Source organism: Lissotriton vulgaris, chromosome 11 (genome assembly GCF_964263255.1).
Source record: "Lissotriton vulgaris chromosome 11, aLisVul1.2, whole genome shotgun sequence".
NCBI classification, from domain to species: domain Eukaryota; kingdom Metazoa; phylum Chordata; class Amphibia; order Caudata; family Salamandridae; genus Lissotriton; species Lissotriton vulgaris.
The window spans coordinates 175,638,413-175,654,073 of record NC_141699.1 but is presented as its reverse complement, the minus strand read 5'-3'; the positions used below and the strand labels follow the sequence as shown (position 1 = coordinate 175,654,073).

Here is a 15,661-nt window from a genome sequence, read left to right as displayed (position 1 = left end):
CTCAGCACCTTGGTTCAACAAATCCCTCCATGAAGAAAGGAAGTACCTAAGATTCCTGGAGAAACAATGGAAACAATGTAATGTAATGTATGTATCCTTGTAAAGCGCACTGTTACCTCGTTACGTGGCGTCCTGGCGCTGTATACCAAGCGCCCTCCACCGATTATTTGGCCAAGCTTCGTTCAGCAAGATCCCAGTACCACAAGCAATTGTGGATCAGGTCAGTCATCCTACCCCTCCAGAGGAGCGCAAATCCTTAGCCATTTGGCAGAACTTTGACCCCATCTCCGAAGATGCCCACCTCAAATGCATCCTCGAAACAAAACCCTCCAACCATTCACTTGACCCCATCTCTAATGCCATTGCCATTGACTTTTATACCCATTCTCTGTCCTATTGGACCACTTTGGTTAACCTCTCCCTCTGTCAAGGCTCCCTTCCTGTTCCCTTCAAAACTGGGCAGGTCACCCCTCTGCTTAAAAAACCCACTGCTGATGCGAACGACCTCAACAGCTTCCGCCCCATCACTAACCTACCTTTTCTTGCGAAAATCACAGAAAGATGTGTAGCGAAACAACTCTCTCGTCATATCAAGGACAATGATCTTCTTGACAATTTCCAGTCCGGCTTCATTCAAAACTGCAGCTCTGAAACAGCCCTGCTGCAAGTGATTGATGATGCGCTGTGTATACTCGATTCTGGGGAGTCTTGTCTTCTTATTCTCCTGGACCTTTCTGCAGCCTTTGAGACTGTCAATCACAACACTCTCCTTAACACTCTTCAACAGAGAATAGGCATGGAGGGCACTGTGCTTAAATGGTTTGCTTCCTTCCTCTTTGATAGATCCCAAATGATCAAAATAGCGAATAGTCTTTCATCTCCTTTGGTGGAAGGTCAGGGTGTTCCTCAAGGCTCTATACTTGCACCCACATTGTTCAATCTCTGTTTAGAATCTTTGGGAAATCTCCTAAGCAAAGCCGGGATCCACTATCCTCTCTATGCGGACAACACTCAAATCTACCCCAAGGTTGCCTCCACTCTCGATCTCTCCATCCTAAGCTCTACTCTCGACTCCATTCAAAACTGGATGTTAACTCATCAACTGATTCTGAATCCCTCTGAAACTGAATTCCTCCTTCTCTCCTCCTCACTTTCTCCTCCCCCGGTTCAATCATGGATGGATCAGATGAAACTACTTAACAATAAACCCATCATTGTCGACAGCGCAAAATCCCTTGGTGTCATACTCGACACAAAACTCATCCCACATAAATTCCATTGCAAAGTATGCTCGATACCACCTGCGCCTTCTTTGGGGGATTTGTCGCTTCTACCCGGAGCATGACCTTAAAATCCTGGTCCAATTGCTGGTTCTCTCCAGACTGGACTACTGCAACTCTATTCTTACTAGACTCCCCAAATCCGACCTGTCCCCCCTTAAATCTGTTCTCCATTCAGCAGCTCGTTTCATATATGGGGCCAAAAGAAGCAACCACATCACACCCATTTTATCCACCCTCCGTTGGCTTCCCATCGAGGCAAGATCTATCTACAAGACTGCCTGTATCACACACAAAGCCTTGCACTCCTCCTCTCCTTGATATACCTGCTGAATAAACTGAAACTCTCTGGAGGCTCTAGACCATCACGTATGCGGAAAATCTATTGCTTGAACCTCCACTTTCAAGAACGAAAGGTCGATGGCCCAATGCTTTTCAGGCAACACGGTGAGAATCTGGAACTCACTTCCGCCTCAGCTCCGGAACACCACCTCTTCCCAGGCCTTCCAAACTGACCTCAAAGCTCTCCTCCTTATCTGAAGGAAGTCCTTCCATTATAAGAAATTATGTACTACATGACTGTGAGAAGTTGGCCTGATATATAGTGCTCACTATTCTAGTGATCACTGTGTATCATACCAAACGGCCCTTATGATGATTGGTTGTAAGTCAACCTTATAGACCATCTATCCTAGTAGCGTGGACAAAAGCAGTCTTTAGGCTAAACTCTAGAGGTCGTGTTAAGCCAGCTGTTTTACCATCACACATACCCCTTGAACACCAAGTGAAAGGACACCACACAAATTGTTATAAAAATAAAGGATATTTATTAATAACAAGTCTACCCTGAACTCTTTATGAGTCAGGGAGCTAAGCACTATACAAAACTCTTACGAAAATACTTCAAGTTGCACAATTTACACAAATGCCCGAGGGGCACGAAAAACCATATACACTAAAAGTGGAATGCGAAATGCTAGCAGGTAAGTAACAAGATCCAGAGGCTTCAGGACCGCTAGGACTACACTACTGAACTCCAAGGTTAGGAGCAGGAGGCCTAGGGAGATCGGGTGCAGAGTGTGCACTCTCACGCGAGATGCGGGACAAAGTCTATGGAGGCTAGTATTTCTAAAGTTACTGTTTCCGGACGAATCCGACTAGGTAGACTTAAAACGAAAAAGGATCTGGACACTTGGATAGTGAACCTGCGTTGGAGCACCGAAATGCTCGGGTTACCTAGCCCAGGGGCTGCGGCTGCATAGGGTTCAAAAGACGTCGGGAATCCTCGTTGTAGTCTATGGAGCCTGAAAGAAGAAGTTGCTGGCAGGCGACCAGTGAAGATGTTCGGTGTGATCCAAGGCTGGATCGGTGATGGAGACGACCTAAAAGCAGAGGGGACTCAGTTCTTAATCACTAGCCAGTGATTGTGTGGGCACCAGGCTGGCACCGGATGAGGTCACCGCGATCAGGTGAGTGGGCGACGCTGGACTCTGCAGTCGCACGGGCAAGGAGGCGTTGTTGGCGACCAGGCTGGAGGTGCGAGCTGTCCCACGAGGGTGTCTGCTGTCAGCGATGCTGGATCCAAGATTGGAGCAACAAACCTTGGCAAAGGCAAGCCCACGCGGTGGAGTCAAGATGGCGTCTGGAGTGGACCAGGAGGGTCCGGGGTGCTCCTCTTTTGGAAGGGAGCAAGGGCCAGTCTGGAGCAACCAGACCAGCAGTGAAAACGTCGTGGTACGTCGTCAGGAGGGTCTCTGGCCAACGGGCAAGTGACCGGACAACGTGGCAAGCAGCAGAAGAGCAGAAGGGCCCCACGCAGATCTCGTGGATGCTGGGGGGCTGGACTTCGATGCTGGAGCTGCTCTGGGTCGGGGCTTCTCAAACCCCAGTGCACTCACTCAAGGATCCCTCGGCGGTCGTGCTGGTTAAGCGTCGTGCAGGTTTTGAAGATAGCCGGTCCCTCAGGTCTCGTCACACCCACGAATCTCAGCTGGGCTGATGATGCAGGTAGAGGTCAGAGATGCCAGGGAATCCGGGTCTCGTCGAGCTGGTCAGTCTTGATCCGGAGGATGGACGTGCAGCAAACCGCGATGCTTAGGTGGTGCCTGCGGGTGCAGGGTGGCTACTCCTTAGCCACAAGGGAGAGTCTTCAGAGAATGTCAAGTGTTCCTTTCGTGGAAAGTAGTTCAAGATTCAAGATTATCTAATTTGGGAAGGGGGCCCGCTCCTACCTTTATCCTAAGAAAAGGGGCTGGCACGCGACTAGGTCCTGCCCATGGGTGGGACCAGGAGGGGGGTGGTTACACCCCTCTCCTTTGTCCGGTCTCTCCCCAGCTCAGGGGCTGGGGTGCCCCTGGAACTGGTTTGAGCCGGCATATGCACAGTGAGCACCGGGGTGCCACTTGCAGTCACCTTCCTCTCAGCCCTGCCTACCTGGGATACACAAAACCCTGTCTGGGATGGTGCTAGCACCTCCCCTGACAGGAAACCCTTTGTCCGAGCTCTCCTCGCTGGAAGGACTCCCAGCAGCAGGAGGTCAGACTTGTGTCAGGCCTGGACAGGCCTGAAAGGAATGAGACATGCCTCATGCCCCAGCTCTGGCGCGAAACCGGACAAAGGATAGGGGGTGTAACCACCCCCCTTCCTGGTCCCACCCATAGGAGGGACCTAGTCATAGTACAGCCCCTTTAGGAGAATAAAGTTAGGAGCTGGTCCCATTCCAAATTAGATTATCCTGAATTGAAACTTTACAAGAAGAAACTCTGGACTTAGACATTCTGCTACAGAAGACTGAAGAAATCTCCCTTGTGGCCAAGGAGTGACCACCCTGCACAAGCAGGCACCATCAAGCATCCAGGGGCTTCACTTTGTCGTCTTCCCTCGAGGATCCAGACTTCAGAGCCCGACGAGACCCGGATTCCCAGACCTCTCCGACCTCTACCTACATCTGCAGCACAGCTGAGATCCGTGGGTGCGACGAGACACGTGGGACCGGCCATCTTGAAGAAACTGCACTTCGCTTCCAGCACGACTTCTGAGGTATCCTCGACGAAGTGCTTTGGGGATTGAGAAGCCCCAGCCCCGAGAAGCTCCTGCACAGAAGATCAGCCCTCCAGCATCCACGAGATCTGCGTGGGGCCCATTTGCTTGATTGCTGCTCGACGCGTTGTCTGGTCACTTGCCGGCTGGTTAGTGGCCTCCTAGACGATGATCCACTACATCAACACCGCTGGTCTGGTTGCTCCAGACTGGCCCTTGCTTCCCTGCAAAGGAGAAGCACCCCGAACCCTCCTGGTCCGCACCAGACGCCTTTACCACTCACCGCGTGGGCTGCCTTTGCCAAGGCCTGTTGGCGCCGAATCCGGAACCAACACCGCCGACAGCCAGAGCCTGCGTGGGACAGCTTGTACCTCCATCCTGGTCATCGAAGACACCTCCTGGTCCACGTGGCTGCAGAGTCCAGCGTCCACTCTTCACCTGATCGCGACAACAGCATCTGGTTCCTTCCTGGTTCCACTCCAGTCACTGGCTAGTGACTTTGAACATTGTCCCCTCTGCTTTCAGGTCTTCAGCTTCCGTGATCCGCCCTTGGATCACGCCGGACACCTTCCTCCTGGTCGCCTGCAGCATCTTTTCTTCCAGGCTCCATAGACTTCAATGCAGAAACCCGACACGACTTCGCACCTATGCACCCGCAGCCTGTGGGTGAGGTAACAAGAGCATTTCGGTGCTCAAGGGTAGATTGACTCTCCTAGTGTCCAGATTCACAGTCGTTTTAGTCCTAACTAGTCAGGATTGTCCGTACTCACCTTTTTCTTGAACTGTTCTGTCCATAGACGACGTTACGCATCTCGCGTGTGAGTTCACACTCTGCACACGCGTTCCGTGAGCCTCCTATTACTTACCTAAAGCTAGGATAGTGTAGTCCCAGCGATCCTACAGCCTCTGGACAGCTCCATTCCTTCTATCGACTTCATTATACCACTTGTTTAGTATATGGTTTGTTGCCCCCCTAGGGCAACATTGTAACTTGTGCAAATTAACGTATTTTTCTTAAGAGTCTTGTCATGTGCTTAGCCCTCTGACCTCATAAAGAGTTCAGAGGTGTATGTTAGTTAATAAATATCTTGTTTATTTTCATAACTACCTGTGTGGTGTCCTTTCATTTGGTATTCAAGGGGTTATATGTGGTAAAACAGCTGCCTTCACATGCCAGAAGAGTTTAGCCTAAGACTGCTTTGTCCATGCTACCATTAAGATAGCTGGTCTATAAGGTTGACTTACAACCAATCACCATAAGGGTTGTTTGTACTGAATGAAGGTGATCACTAGAACTAGTGGGCATCATATATCAGGCCAACTTCTCACAGTCGGCGCCGGGATGTAGTCGCGCGCTGACGTCAGTTCTTCTTTTTTCCGCGCCAGCAAGCGCAGTTCCAGAAAAAGTGGTACCCCTTAGTCAATTTTTGACTAAACTTTTTCTATCATTTTTGATCCTTTTCGATGTCTAACGACTCCGACGGTGCCGGTAGGGATGCCCGGTTTTAAACCCTGCGCCGACTGAGACCGACTGATGTCGGTTACCGACCCCCATCGCCGGTGTCTTCATTGCCTGGGCCTCGACCAGGACGAAAAAACCTGCTCCGACTGTCGGGCCCTGACATCTAAAGCTAGGCGGGAGCGGTCCTGCAAGCGACTCGAGCTCCGGCAGTCGGCCCCGCGCCACTCTAGTTCCCGGTCCGTGAGGAGGTCGAGGGACCAGTCGCAGGGTCGAAGCCACCATAGCTCCGGGAGTCGTCCTAGGTCTTCGGACTTGAAGTCCTCAGGTAAGCACAAGAAGTTGAAGAGACGACATCGCTCTTCCGACTCCCCCCGACCCTCACGTGACACGGCCGTGGGTTAGGGCAACACCGCCCACGGGGCTCCGCGGGCTTAGCGGCCTGCTTCATACCCGTCGGTCCCTGGGCAGGACGCGACGCCGGAGGAGATTGAGGCCTTCCTCCTGGCCATGAGGTCGCTCACTCCTCCGTTGGGCTCAGCGGCGCTTTCGGGCCCAGCGGCCCCGACTGGGGGCCCCAGCGGGTCGGGCGCTTCGGCCCAACGCCGCCGGGTGCTTCGGTCCCGACGCCACCGGTGACTTCGGTCCCGGCGCTGCGGGCGCACACAGGATCCGGATCCGGGACGTCAACGGTCGACCTTACAACCGCGCCGGCCCCCAGGGTGTTGCCCCGATCCCTCCATCGATTCGGATCCGGCGCTGCAATGGCGCCGCTCGGCGCCGTTCCCGACGCCGATGGAAGATTTCTACTTCTATGACCCGATCCCCTTCGTTTGGTCCTGAGTCTCAGGAGATGGGTGGCGAGGGGGATTGGGAGGGGTCTGAGGACCCTCTGGCACAGGAGTGCCAGTCTTATCAGGATTGGGCAGGTTAGCTAGGGGAGGCCAGTGGTTTGGACACTGGCTTTGTCTCCCCTCCTAGCGTGGCTACGGAGGAGGGGGCTGCCTATAGTGTGGTGTTGACGCAGGCGGCCAAGGCCTTGGGCCTGGAGCTCCTCGTCGCGGTCATGAGGACTAACCTCCTCACTGAGGTCCTTAAACCGCAGGCAAGCTCGTCCGAGCCTCTGCTGCCGTTTCATGAGGCCTTGTCTGACGTTCTTCTGGGCACTTGGTCCAAGCCCGCTACAGGTCAGCCTGTAGATAGGAACGTGGCCAGACGCCACCGCCCGGCTCCGGGCGACCCTCTCTTCCTGTCCACTTACCCCACCCCCGTGGGCCTGGTCATCCAGGCCTCTAACTCCCAGACCGCATTCCCGACGGCTCCCCCCGATCGGGAATCCAAGAGGTACAAGCAATACGGCAAAAAGGTATTCTCCGCCCTGAGTTTAGGGCTGCGGTCAGTCAACACTGCGTGCCTCTTGGGCCGTTACGCCCACTCTCTGTGGGACACGGTAGCGGACGTGCTGCCACAATGTCCGGTGGAGGTCCAGACTAAACTCACCCTCTTGGCCAAGGGGGCCATCGAGCGCATTCCTGGGCCAGAAGTAGGGTGTGGTTGTTACTCACACTACTTTCTGGTACCCAAGAAGGGCAAAGGAGGCCTATGCCCTATCTTGGACCTGCGGAACGTCAACGACTTCCTCCGGCTGGAGAAGTTCAAGATGCTGACTCTGGCAAAGGTCCTAGCTGCCCTGGACCCAGGAGACTGGATGGTAGCATTGGACTTGCAGGACGCTTATTTTCATATCCCCGTCCTGCCGGCCCACTGGTGTTACCTGCAGTTCATGGTAGGCCACGAGCACTTTCAGTTTACCGTGCTCCCCTTCGGCCTTACCAGCGCCCCACCGGTCTTCACGAAAGTGATGGCGGTGGACGCAACTCATCTGTGCAGGTTAGGGGTTTAAGCCTTTCCCTACCTCGACGACTGGTTGTTGAAGGCGGCCTCGCCCCAGACAGTCGGCAGCCACCTCCAGACTACGGCCGACCTCCTGCACCTGCTGGGGTTCTCCATCAATGTGCCGAAGTCGCACCTGTGCCCCTCTCAGAAGCTCCTCTTCATCAGAGCGGTTCTGGACTCGGCGCAGTTTCGGGTTTATCCTCCCGATCAGCGGGTTCGGGATATTCAGGCTCTGATTACGATCTTTCAGCCGTTATCCCGAGTTTCGGTCAGGTTGACGCTGCGGCTTCTGCGGCTAATGGCCTCCTGCATCCTTCTGGTGCATCACGCCAGGTGGCAGATGTGGGCTCTGTAGTGGGACTTGTCCGACCATGACTTGATCTCGGAGGGCACTGCCAGACAGTTGCAGTGGTGGCTCACGGACCGCGATTGTGTCAGCGCCAGATCCCTCTCCCTACCCCAACCGGAGCATGTAGTTGTGACAGATGCGTCCCTCCCGGGCTGGGAAGGCCACATGGGAGAGGCGGAGATCAGAGGCCTCTGGTCTCCGGCGGAGTCCCGGCTCCACATCAACCTTCTGGAGCTGCGGGCGATCCGGCTTGCGCTGAAGGCATTCCTCCCCTCTGTCCAGGGGAGTGTAGTGCAGGTGTTTATTGACAACACCACCGCCATGTGGTAGTGCAATAAACAGGACGGGTTGGGGTCGTGGACCCTATGCCAGGAGGCTATGCACCTCTGGCAGTGGCTGGAACATCAGGGCGTGACTCTGGTGGTTCAACACCTGGCAGGTTCCCTGAACGCCAGGTCGGACGACGGTGCATGATGGCTCACGAATGGCGTCTGAACTCGGACGTGGCGCAAGGCCTCTTTCAGCAGTGGGGAGAGCCATGGTTAGATCTATTCGCCACAGAAGAGAACGCGCAATGTCATCAGTTCTGCGCATTGGAATTCCCAAGGCGGCACTAGCTCGGAGACGCTTTTCATCGCGAGTGGAGTTGCTGTCTGTTGTACGCCTTTCCGCCTATACCACTTCTGCCCAGAGTGCTGAAGAAGATCAGACGCGACCGGGCCCAAGTTATCCTTGTGGCTCTGGACTGGGCACGAAGATACTGGTATCCCGAGCTACTCAGCATGTCTGTCAATCCCCAGATTCGTCTGCCTCTTCAGGAGGACCTTCTGTCGCAGGAGCAGGGGACGGTTCTCCACCCGAACCTGTCCAGTCCCCACCTCCATGCTTGGAGATTGAGCGGCGACAGTTGAGGCCATTTGACTTGCCTCCTGAAGTTTGTGATGTGAATCTGGTAGCCAGGCGTCCCTCCACAAAGTCGGTATACGCCTGCAGGTGGAACAAGTTTGTGGCATGGTGCACAGCAAAGGCTGTGGATCCCCTTTCTGCCCCTCTTTACGAGGTTCTTCTCTTCCTTCTTTCTCTTGCCCAGCAGGGCTCTGCTCTGGGCATTATCAAGGGCTACCTTTCTGCCCTTTCCGCATTCTTAAGGCTACCTGATCAGCCTTTGTTCAAGTCCCCGGTTGTTAATAGGTTCTTGATGGGCATCACTCATATGTTCCCCCCTGTTCCTTTCGTGATGCCTCAGTGAGACTTGAACCTTGTACTTACTTTTCTGATGTGCGCTCCCTTCGAGCCACTTCATAACTGTCCTCTCCGTCGTCTTACCCTTAAGACTGCTTTCCTGGTTGCCATCACCTCTTCCAGGAGAGTGAGTGAGCTCCAGGCTCTATCATCCAAGCCTCCCTTCCTTTTTGTCCATCCGGACAATGTTGTGTGGCGTACAAGACCCTCTTTCCTGCCCAAGGTATTCACGGCCTTCCACATCGGGCAGTCCATCACCTTGCCCACCTTCTTTCCGCCTCCACTTCCTTCTAAAGAGGAAGAGCGGCTCCACCGTCTGGACCCAAAACGTGCGCTCCCTTTCTATTTGGATCGCACACGCCAGATCCGGGTGGATGACCAACTCTTTGTTGGTTACGTGGGCGCTAACAAGTGACGGGCGGTGCACAAATGGACCATCTCTTGGTGAGTCGTATTGTGCATCAAGGCATGCTACTCCTTGGCTAAAAAGGAGCCTCCTGTTGGGCTGAGGGCCCATTCCACTCTGGCCACAGCGGCTACTACTGCCCTGGGCCGGGGAGTCCCTTTGCAGGACATATGTCAGGCAGCTACGTGGGTCTCGCTGCACACGTTCGTAAGACACTACTGCCTGGACAGCCAAGTCCGGAGGGATGGCTTCTTTGGCCGTTCCATCCTCCAGGACTTTCTGGTGTGACTATTTGTTCACAGACCCACCACCGGGGTTGGTATTGCTGGGGTATCTATTCTAAGGTAAGGAATCTAATACTAACCTGTTTCTTTCAGATACACAGGTTACTTACCTTCGGTAACGATATATCTGTAAGAAACAGTAGTTAGTATTAGATTCCTTACTGCCCCACCCATCCTCCCCGTTCTGCGATCCGATATCTTGGGTTAAGGTCATCCCCTTTCAGAGCCCTAGTTTCATGGCACCAGTGTTGGTTTTTATCATGGCTCTGTGTTTCTGGCGCGGAAAAGCTGTGTATAAGAACTGACATCAGCGCGCGAGGGCTGCTTTTAAGTACTCCGGCGACGTCATCCTGGCGCCAACGACGCCGACGACAGACGCGGAGCCGCAGATGACGCCTACCGACGTGCAGGGGTACTGCTACGCAAAAGTTTCCGGATCCAGTCTGACGCCTTGGGATATTCTAAGGTAAGGAATCTAATACTAACTACTGTTTCTTACTGATATATCGTTACCGAAGGTAAGTAACTTGTGCTGCAGTATTATACCTCAATTTGTACTTTGTACGCTCTTGTAACATACACACGTCACTTTTTTCCTCTTGTAACGTATCGTTTGCTACCTCTTGTATTTTGTTTGCTCGATACATGCACAATTGTCACTATTGCCTTATGTAACATGCTCACTGTAGGAGAGTAGGGTCTGCAATCCTATGATCACCCCAGATTTTTGCTTTTTGCTTCACTGGTTTACAACTTCTCTGGCTGTGGGCCTGCTAATCAGACCCACAGCCTTGCTATTCTCTCACTAAATTGACACGTGTACCTTAGGTGCATTAACCAATTGGTACTGGGCCACCTTATCAGACCATGTAACTCAGGGCATAGGTGTATCCAGGGCCTACCAGGGGCTGCAGCATGTATTATGCCACCCCTGGCTGGCCATCTAAATCTGACACAACTGGCTGCACGACAGCTGGGGCAAAGTGGTGTAATCACCCTTTGCTGTAGATATAGTATACCTATATCTAACCCTAAAATAGACACATGTATTCCTATCAGTCACTCCTATGACAGGCCTTAACAATTCTGAAGGCAGAGTGCTTGGAATCATGTGAGATGGTGCTCTGGCATGAGCTGAGCCCGTCTGCAGCTTGCGGAACCAAGTCCTAATAGCTGTTCTATGATAACGCGTACCATATACTCTTAAGTGCATTATAATCCTCGCGGTTATTTGCTATCTTTGGTATCGCTTTATCAAAACATGTCGAGTAAGGTGTCATACGAATTGGAATACTAACCCCTCGCCAATTCTGGCGACCGGGTTAGCATTCCACCCTTCTAGAGGGACACGACATGTATGTAACTGTGAACCCCGGTTAAAGTTAACTCGAGCCTCAGCATCACAAAATGGATGCTGCCACCATAGACACAAGTCTGACCTCCTGCTGCTGGGAGTCCTTCCAGCGAGGAGAGCTTGGACAAGGGGTTTCCTGTCAGGGGCGGTGCTAGCACCGACCCAGACAGGGTTTTGTGTATCCTAGGTAGGCAGGGCTGAATAGGAAGGTGACTGCAAGTGGCACCCTGGTGCTCACTATGCATCTGCCAGTTTAAACCGGTTCCAGGGGCACACCAGCCCCTGAGCTGGGGAAAGTCCGGCATGGGAGAGGGGTGTAACCACCCCCCTTCCTGGTCCCACCCATGGGCAGGACCTAGTCCCGTACCAGCCCCTTTCTTTAGTATAAAGGTGGGAGCGGGGACCCCTTCCAAATTAGATAAATCCGAATCTTGACGACTTTCCACTAAAGAACTCTTGAACCTTTTCAATCGACTCTCCCTTGTGGCTAAGGAGTAGCCACCCTGCACCCGCAGGCACCATCCAAGCATCGCGGTTTGCTGTAAGTCTCTCCTCTGGATCAAGACTGCCCAGCTTGACGAGAACCGGCTTCCCTGGCACCTCTGACCTCTACCTGCATCATCAGCCCAGCTGAGGTTCGTGGGTGTGACGAGACCTCGAGGGACCAGCCATCTTCAGGAATGCACGACGCTTGCCCAGCACGACCGCCGAGGGATCCTCGAGTGAGTGCTTTGGGGTTTGAGAAGCCCTAACCCTGAGCAGCTCCAGCATCGAAGTCCAGCCCCCCAGCATCCACGAGATCTGCGTGGGGCCCTTCTGCTGTTTGCTGCTCACCGCGTTGTCTGGCTACTTGCCTGTTGGCTTGTGGCCTTCCCGATGACGAACGACGACATTTTCAACGCTGGTCTGGTTGCTCCAGACTGGCCCTTGCTCCCCTCCAACAGAGGAGCACCCCGGACCCTCCTGGTCCACTCCAGACGCCATTTTAAGTCCACCGCGTGGGCTTGCATTTGCCAAGACTTGTTGCCCCAATCCTGGGTCCATCGACGTCGACAGCAGATACCATCGTGGGACAGCTCGCACCTCCATCCTGGTCGCCGTCAACGCCTCCTGGTCCGTGAGACTGCAGAGCCCAGCGTCGCCCACTCACCTGGTCGAGGTGACTCCATCCGGTGCCATCCTGGTGCCCATCTAATCACTGGCTAGTGATTCAGAACTTGGTCCCCTCTGCTTACAGGTGTCTTCCATCTCCGATCCAGGCTTGGATCACTTCGAACTTCAACACTGGTCGCCTGCCAGCAACATCTTCTTTCAGGCTCCATAGACTGCAACGAGGATTCCCGACGTCTTTCCAGACCTATGCATCCACAGCCCCTGGGCTAGGTAAACTCAGCATTTCGGTGCTCCAGCTTAGCTTTGCTATCCAAAGGTCCAGATCCTTTTTCGTTTCAGCTCTACCTAGTCGGATTCGTCCGATAACACTAACTTTACGAAATCTAGCATCTATAGACTTTATCCCGCATCCCGCGTGAGAGTGCACACTCTGCACCCGATATCCCTAGGCCTCCTGCTAGTAATCTGAAGGTTTAGTAGTCAAGTCCTAGCGATCCCAAAGCCTATTAGAGTAGTACTTACCTGCTAGTAATTTCGCATTCCACTTTTGTAGTATATGGTGTTCCGTGCCCCTCGGGCATTTGTGTAAATTGTGCGACTTTGCGTATTTTCCCAAGAGCTTTGTATTGTGCTTAGCACCCTGTCCTCATAAAGAGTCCAGGGCTGTTGTGTTCTAAATAAATATACTTTATTTTCATAACAACTTGTGTGGTGTCCTTTCACTTGGTGTTCAAGGGGTATATGTGATGGTATAACAGCTGGCTTAACATGCCCTCTAGAGCTTAGCCTGAAGACTGCTCGTATCCACGCTACTAGGATAGCTGGTCTATAAGGTTGACTTACAACCAATCATCAATAAGGGTTGTTTGGACTGATACATAGTGATCACTAGAATAGTGAGCACTGCATATCAGGCCAACTTCTCACACTCACTTGTAATTTTTCCTCATGTTTTCACTACTGTTCCATTGTGAAGCGCTCTGACAACTTCGGGTAAAGTCCACGCTATATAAAAACGCATTAAATAAAAAATAAAAATAAAAACGCGGGTGGACGGCGCCCCCCCCCCCCCTCCCTTATTTTAGGAGTGAGTGAGGGGAGGCAATGAGTCTGATGGTGCAAGCCACTTTTCGTGACGTCACTTCCTGTCGTGACGTCCGCGTCCCCCTACTTCTCACTTGTTGTGCCCTATAAATATCCGTATGGCAAATGAAGCACTGTTACTTGATATGACTAATGTGCATAAAACAGCAAAATATAGTATTCTGCTTTATATTGGATAGTAGATTTAAAAAAATGACAGATGTGGAGTTTATCTACCATCTTTTGGAGGAGATACTCCTGCTACGCCCCCTTACTGAAATGCACAGCAAACTAAGCTAACAATTGCGATCGCATTTTGTGCCATTAACACTGTACGGGAAGGCAGGGGCTTCATTTGATAAATATTACCCTCCTTTGTCTTGGAACGTTTTTTAACTGATTTACTTTTACACACAGGTCAGGTCGCGAGCAAAAATAGAGAAGATCCGAGCCAGTTTATTCAACAGCAGCGACCTGATTGGTTTATCCGGGCTGGATGGAGAGGACGAATTAATGGAACTGTCAACGGAAGAAATTCTAACTGTATCCACCGTAAACCAGAGTTTGTTTGATACCCAGGGAATTCCAGGACTGGAAGACTATTTCACTGACAAATCAATAAAAGGTTTGCATTTTTCCTTGTTGTTATTGTTGGGTTTATCGTTAGCCAATACATTTTGATGTTGTTAAAATGATCTATAACATTTTAGGAGTTTACAGCCAGCCGGCTTTATCCATTGGTCCGTTGTGTAATTCATAGTCCTATTCAACCATGTAACCATTTACTAACGTCACAGTGAGTTACGCAGTCTGCTCTTCTCAAGGAGCACACAAAGTAGTTTCCTTCAGAGCCAGGGACTACCGTAGAAAAGTGTGCTTTTTTGAGGCTAAAAACCCGATTTTTGCTAGCATGGATCCGAGGGTTTTGTTTTCCTTTATATACTCGGAACGGCTAGACAGCTCTCAGAGTTTTACAAAAACCATGACAAAAAAACAAGCATTGTCAGGGCTTATTTTTAAGCTGCTTGTTACGGCTTTATTTTGTAGCTTAGGTTCAGTTAAGATTATCAGTATTGTAAAATTCCATTTAAGCTGAAATATCAAATGTCTTTAAATGTTTTATGGCAAATTAGAAGATTTTTATTTTGATGAAGCTGTTATATATAATAGGTATTTTTCTTTCAACTAATCCTGAACTAAATATGTCTAGTAGTTTACTATTGATTGGACTGTAGCATTTTAGGTGTTAGGCTAAGAAAGTTTGCTATGTTGCTATGTTAGCCCAGCCACAGATGTGGCTGTTAAAGAAAACTTTGCAACCAGAAGAAAATGCGTTTGTACTCCAACAGGACCACTTCAGCCTCGCCGATACGAGCACCATTGAGTAGAATAATAGTAATAAAAAATAAAAATAAGCAGTTTGAGATTAAGTTGGCTAGCACTAAACAAAGTGGCAATATTTATTATAGTGAACGGTTTGAATTTTAGAATTGTCGCACCTCAAAAATATGCTGGTGCAACATTGGATTGACACACCGATTCAGGGATTACACGGTTTTATATCTGGTGCATTGTGCACTTTACAATTGTAAACCAGATATAGATTTTTTGCATTAAAAAATCATATAGGACAACAATGTTAAATTTGAAAGAGTTGTAAGAGTGAAGATATCCAACCTGGATATGTGTGGGGAAAATTAATATAATGTATTTTAGTGCAGTCAATCGCCTTTTGCCCATGACTAGATTTTAGTGTTTGTTTAATGATTCCAGCCCTAATAGTTTTAATCGACAATTTTTCCTAAGTACATTCTTTATATATGAGATATCCGAGCTGCAGACTTGGAACCTAGGGTTTTGGCTTTGGGACCCTCATTTCTGTTCCATGGTGTTGCAGTGACATTGTGCTACATCATATGATATAGCAGTCTTGTACATCCATGCCTTGCCCGACCACTTTAGTTACCTTTTCTGCATCTAGTTGCTGAGAATGTAGAACTCAGTGGGAGCCATGTCCAGCAAAGTTTTGATTCCTTTGTCTAGTACTATTTATTTGTTTTTCTTTTCAAATTGTGCAGAACATCATCAAGGTTTTCAGGGTCTACAACAAAATAGTGTTAAAGACTGACAACCATGACTGTTCTATTTGTTTTTTT

The 15,661-nt window shown here is 50.9% G+C and overlaps 1 protein-coding gene across 1 annotated transcript in view; it reads left to right on the top strand.

Annotated features, from left to right (window-relative positions):
* Nucleotides 1-15,661, top strand: part of HECTD4 (HECT domain E3 ubiquitin protein ligase 4) — a 2,691,195-nt gene that overhangs the window by 2,027,369 nt on the left and 648,165 nt on the right. The window contains exon 65 of the mRNA XM_086943079.1: nucleotides 13,923-14,130. Coding sequence (XP_086799205.1) covers nucleotides 13,923-14,130 — 208 coding nt within the window. The remainder of the gene's footprint in view (nucleotides 1-13,922; nucleotides 14,131-15,661) is intronic.